The 6,456-nt window shown below is 34.9% G+C and overlaps 1 protein-coding gene across 1 annotated transcript in view; it reads left to right on the top strand.

The window, feature by feature from the left end:
- Positions 1 to 550: 550 nt before the first annotated feature.
- The window catches only part of YAP1 (Yes1 associated transcriptional regulator), a 473,031-nt gene continuing 467,125 nt past the window's right edge, over positions 551 to 6,456 (top strand). The window contains exon 1 of the mRNA XM_053705585.1: positions 551 to 1,524. Within this exon, the coding sequence (XP_053561560.1) occupies positions 1,297 to 1,524 (228 nt within the window). The 5' untranslated portion in view covers positions 551 to 1,296. The remainder of the gene's footprint in view (positions 1,525 to 6,456) is intronic.

The raw sequence follows: 6,456 nt of genomic DNA, 5'->3' as shown, positions 1-6,456 counted from the left end.
TTAAGGATAAGTATCTATCTTATTTAGGGTTTCAAGGTGTCCAATATATAACTGGCAGGGGGGCACAGTAGCGGGTGAAGCCTCCTCCCTGAAATTAGTTTTTGCAGGTTGGGATGTCTGCTAATGTCCCTTCAAGCTTAAACGTTTCACATTGTCAAAACGTGTATTTAGTAGGGGCTTGGTAATATGCCTAAATATTTTAGAAAATTCCAAAAAAGACGGCTAAACGCGTTTATCTATTTAAACAACTAGTTCCCTTCCATTTTATAGTGTGATTCAGAAGTTTTCAATTAAGTTTTAGGTGTTTCCGTTCTCGCATACTCCTGTTGCACACGAGTCAGACAACGAATAGTACTATCCTGATCCTGAAAGAGGAAAAAAAACGTCCAGCAGTGAGCACTGGAAGCTATTAGCTAACTACTAGAGTAGAATCGAAGCGTAGCTCCAGCAGGAAAAATCCCGCCCTCTGCGGTTACCTCAGAGTCTCAGACATATCACTGGGCGTGGCCTTGGGCTGGTCACGTGCTTAAGGAAAAGTTTGTGTGGTCCCATTGGGATGTGAGAGAAAAGTTTTCTCACTGTCAGTTTGTTGTTATTACCGGCCATTTTGTGAGTTCAAACGGTTTAAAGCGAACAAAAACATCAATAACCAAAAAAGAATCGTACCTTGAGTGGTTGAAGAAACAGTACCGTATCGGGATATAGAGGGAGGTGTCCCCGTACGGACATTCCTCCCTCCTCCTTTTCTCTGTAAACCACTTACCTTCCCTCCCCCACACCCGAGGGAAGTGCAGTGGTTGGGGGGGAAGAGTTCTAGCAGCCATCATTCCATAACTCCGAGTGGATACACCGTGATTGCAAATACAGAGGCCCCCCAAAGGGGCAGTAAATGAGCACTCAGGTCACCCGTATCACTAATTCCTCGAGGGACAAGAGCGGGAGCCTCGGGCAGAGTTCCCTACACCTTGTCATTCCCGGGATCTACCGTGACTCCTACTGGAATCCATGTTGGACAAACTGACGTAAAATAGAATAAAACACATTTTTTGTTAAACTTTTCTACCTCAGGAGTTTCTACTCTTTTAAAAATTGTATGCAAAGCGTATTGAGCAAGAGGATTAATGTTGGACAATTAACTACATGCCGTTGAAGTAAAATTCCATCACAAAAAAGTTGACGGACTTTTTTTTAATACCTCAGAATGCACTTTTAATCGACGTTTTATGTAATATTCGACGCGAATTTTTGGGGGGTGTTTTATAAAGTTGTTTGACCTTTTGTGTTGTTGCTGCCGTAATGGATACAGGGCCCCAACAACCATCATCTGGCGCTGCCCCCCAGCCCCCTCCTGCGGGGCACCAGATAGTCCATGTAAGGGGAGATTCCGAGACCGATCTGGAAGCGCTTTTCAATGCAGTGATGAACCCAAAGACGGCCAATTTGCCACAAACATTGCCCATGAGGATGAGGAAGCTGCCAGATTCCTTTTTCAAGCAACCCGAGCCCAAGTCTCACTCCAGACAGGTAAATTGGGAGACTACTTTAGGAACAGATCTGTGCTTCCCTATCAAGATAGTTGATAATGTGAAATTAATGATCTATAATGTTTAAGTGTTGGGCTAAACTAAAGTTTTCGTAGTTCTATTAAAACGTCAAAGAAGACTGATTAGGGCACAGCTACAAATTCTATGTACATCAATTTGCCTTAAAATCATAACCTGAATCCCTAATTTTGCTGGCACCTGCAATTTCATCACTGCCAAAGACGACAGATTATGACACATATTGTTGATTAGGGATTATCAATTTCCTTTCAGGTCATAAACCGATTTCCCATGTCACAAATTAACCCCTTTGGCTGCCATAAACTGATGTAAAGTTTTGCAGCGGTTTGACATTCCAGGAGTTAAATGATATTCAATAATCTATTATATCAATCAGCTAGTGTATGGTTTGAAAGTCGAACGTGGGATCAAAGATTGTTTTTGTGTAGTAATATAGCTATGTGGCTTTTGGATTCCATAGGCCTTCCCAATTATCATTTCCAGATACATTAGGTTCCTGTGCAGGAATGGACATGACAGAAGGCAGTGATTTCTATCTGCTATGATTTTTCTTTTATATACAGTTATCATACAGGTGTTTTTCAACAGTTATTTTTTGTGTGACCTTTGTAATTCCAACACCATCTAAAACCTAAATTTAAATAATAAAAGTACACAAAACACATTTAGTTTACTTTTACCCAGTGTATATTTGCACTGAAAAAAATAAAAAAAATCAATTTCTTGTTAAAACTATTTTTTTAAAGGCCATTGTTTACAGTTTCTTGCGTATTCGTTCACTAAGCATGTTTAGCATATATAATTCTTACACCTTACCTGAGGGCTTCATCTATACAACCTCAATGAGCATTGCTGCCCTATAAGTCTTGTAACACGGCTTGAGAAAATGATTTATTTTGTATCTGATAAACTTGGATTTTTTCTGTTTTCTTTTTATCAGTAAGACTGGTATAGTCTTGAGAAATTGTTTAATATACAGTAATGTTTTTTGTGTTGTAAAAGCCTTGCCTTGAATGTGTTTTAAAGGGATACTAAAACCATTTTTTTTTGTTTATTATCCCTTTGTGTATTCATTAAATATTTTAAGGGTTCAGCTGTGTTGAGCGAACCTCAGAACCCAAGGCCAGCTTCTAAAGAATCCCTAATCCATCCTACTGAATGTTGTGCTGCTGAGAGTCATATCTCCTTAGTAGAGGTAAATTCCCCCCAAACCTTTAAAACTGTAAATAAAACATACTTAGGTTAAAATAGTCTTGGAAAGAGAGAGAGAGAAACTGTTTTGCACCTTTTTATCTTGGGGGTACCCATTTCTTACAAAATGGAACACCCAAGCATACATTTCAACTTTTCTTTTGTCTGTAAGCTAACTGCGGTGTGTTTGGGGGGGTTGGTGTGGTAAAAAAAAACAACATGTAGTGTCTTGTAATTTCCACATTAGGAGGGGGAAGGAAATAAAAGGATGTCTATTTTTACTGTTGGAGCTGTATAACTATAGTGTTCTGGAAGTCATTAATAGGTTTGTGTGTTTGCTCCTCTGCTGTCTTCTCTTACATCCAAACTGTGAATTTTTGATGATTTATGCTCATTGAACTTTTTTTTTTTTCTCTCATTAAATCTTTTTTGCATAGACATGATTTTACTATTCTATTCTTAGGATGCCATTATTGTGTTTGACTTTTTAATATAGCATGCTATTGTGTTGGCTTTTATAGAATTGCTTTCTTTTTTTTTTTTTTCCTGAAAATTCCTTTGCTAAATAAAACATCAGCCAATGAACAGCAGAGTCCTGGAACTCTGTACACAGTCGTACATTTTACATTTGCTTCACATATTTCAACAGCCTTTATGTAACCCTTTTTTTAATGTGAATATATTTGTAACCTGTTTAACTGCTGTTCTTTTATATACATAATAGATTGGAATGTGAGTATCGTGTCCCTTTAAGTATGTTTCCATCTGTTCTACAGCCCTTTAAATAATGTGTCAATGTTCATCCCAATTCCAAAAGCTATTTGAATTAGAAAAACAGAGTTTAAATACAAAGGTAAGCAGACTGGCAACAGTTATTTTTTAGCTTGAATTTAGGAGAGCAGGAGCTGCTGGAGACAAAGATGTTAAATGTTGACAACTGCATAAGATTTTAGAACACTATCCCACCTGTGGCTATATGGAATGCTTAGAACATAATTTTAATAGTATAGTCAGTGTTTTAAATAAAACATCATTACACTTTTTTTTTTTTTTTTTTTTTTTTTTTGCTGAAGTCTGCTTCATTGCAAAGCACTAAAATGTTAACATTTAATTTACGGTATATCTTTTTATGTTTGTATGCAATTACTACTGTAAAAGCTTGTAGATTTTCCTCTGGTGAAACTTTTCTAGTTGTCAAAATTATCAGATGTTTATTGCTAATTGTAAATGTTATTATTACTTTTTAAAATTAATCTAAAGCAATAAATAAAATAAAAAGTAGTTTCTAATCTATGGGTGAATTCTGTTTTAAATTTATTGGAAAACTCAAGGAGTGCAGGGTTATGTTGGTGTGCACAATCCTACCTCCATTTTTTCCTTGTATTGGGACAGAGCCATATTTTTTTTTTTTTTTTTTTTTTTTTTTCCTTTTCAGTCTGTTCATACTTTATTTTCAAGTCTTTGTCAAATTGTAATTACAAGTTTATGTTGTATGATTTTAAAATGAGTTATTTACAAAACTGTAAAGTTGATTTAATCTTAAACGGTGTTATTGGAGTGGTATATGTATAATGTGTGTGTACAAGCTTAATTAAATTGATATACAATTTATAGAAATGTGTATGAGCTAGAAACCTACATTAGACCAATGTTCTTCACCAGATGTGTATACTTGTATGGTGGACCTCCTGAAGTTTTCAGAAAAAAGTTAGATTAATGTTTTGAACATGATCAGTTCTAATTTTCCCATTGATGGCCACATGGAGAAATCTTCAGTAAATGGATGAAGGGGAAACTGCTGAGAATTTAAAAGGTTGTGAATGTGTAGGAATGCTGTCAGGAAAAGGGATGTGGGATAGGCTGAAACACCCTGGTTCACATTTGTTTTTATTATTTTTATAATTTGCAGGGGCATAGTAATGCTATTTACTGGAAATCTCAATTGTGCTACTCTTTTTCACATGCTGAATCCCTCATCTTAGGAGGAGGGACTGCATCCCTTCCCCCACTTTAGTACCATACATTACTTCTACACCCTTGGCCACCCAGGTTTTACATTAGAGCCACAGTTCTGTTACTTGTCAGAACATCACTTTGTTTTCAATGTAGATTAAAAACGTGCATATATATTTCCAGACATTTTTAATAGCATATGATCATGAAATGTGATCTTCTTTTCTTTTCTTTTTTCTTGAAAGCTTTATTAATTTCCAAAAAAAAAGTTGATGACATTCAATATTTCTGAAACGTACATCAATATTCCATTATAATATCAAAAGAACAATAAGTATCTACCATTGCTTCACTCATCGAACTGAATAAAAATATAATCACTTTCTGTTATAGAATATCAATTTTATAATCTGGAATTTTGCTCTCCCATCCTCATTTTTACCAACTTTTCCTCCTCATCTCTCCACCTTATTGAATCTGATATATATATATATATATATATATATATATATATTTTTTTTTTTTTTAAATATTTATTTAAATCCAGCAATTTATGCAGATATATAGCATGCTTGTTGGTGAGCCACACAGGGCAAAATAACTTACAGCAAATACAATTAGATAGACATGATTAAATAGCTTGTTCTAACCTATTCTCTTCTGCATTCTGCTGTGAGTACAGTAGCTATTTTTCAAAGAAATAAAGGCATACAATGTTGGTGTTTTTTATAGGACATACTTGAAAACGAGAGAAATCTCAATGTATCCTTCCTGGTAAAATATTTTATAAGTAAATAAATTCAACAAGTCCAAATATTAAGCTCAAAACTCACATAAAAAGACACACACATAAAAAGACACACACACACACACACACACAAAAAATCGGCTAATATTGAATTAAGGGTCTATCCGTCTCCTGCTCCTTCATCCTCTTCCGGAATATTAACCAAAAGCCCATACAGGGGGAAAAAGTTCTCTTAGGCCCAGGGACTGGAAAGAGTCAAATCTGTGTAATTGTAAGGTGAGCATATATTTATTGGAAAGGAAAGAATCATTTTAAGCCATTTAGAGAAAAAAATAGATTTGCCTATCCTGGAATGTTGTGAAATTAAACTGTTCAAAGATGATCTGGGAGTGTATCATCTTAATAAACATAGAGTAGGGACATTCCTATCTTTCCACTTTTTTAGAATTAAGTTACGTCCTATCATAATGATAGTATTGATTAGATTAAGTTCTTGTATACTTAAATCTGTTTACAGGAAAATTTATATCCTTTGGGTGAATTGTAATTCTTAACACCGTTGTTTTATTTAACTAATTTTTTTATTCCAAAGTTGGTTAATTTTTGGACAGTAACACAGACAATGTATAATGTTCGCCTGAGGAAATTTACATCTGGAACATGTTAAATTCTCATTTTTTTTCCCACTTAGTCTTTGAGGGGCAATGTAGACGTTATTTAGTAAATTAATGTGATTCCTTCTATGTATTAGAAATCAATGCTTCTCTGATCCATCTGATACTATGTTTTAAATCCATTGAATTGAGATCAGAAAAATATTTTACCCGCTTATGGTGCGTTAAGTCTAAGAAATTTTTACCATATTTAGTTAAACATATTTTATACAAAGAAGAGGAAGAGTGACATCCGAGTTGATATAGTCTAATATAATGTTCCAATTCTCCTAGACCAGTTGTCCTTTGTAAAAGTTCTATATTATCATGGATAAAGTAGGCAAAG

The sequence above is a fragment of the Bombina bombina genome, chromosome 3 (genome assembly GCF_027579735.1).
Source record: "Bombina bombina isolate aBomBom1 chromosome 3, aBomBom1.pri, whole genome shotgun sequence".
Classification (NCBI taxonomy): domain Eukaryota; kingdom Metazoa; phylum Chordata; class Amphibia; order Anura; family Bombinatoridae; genus Bombina; species Bombina bombina.
This window is presented reverse-complemented; position numbering and strand designations above follow the sequence as displayed.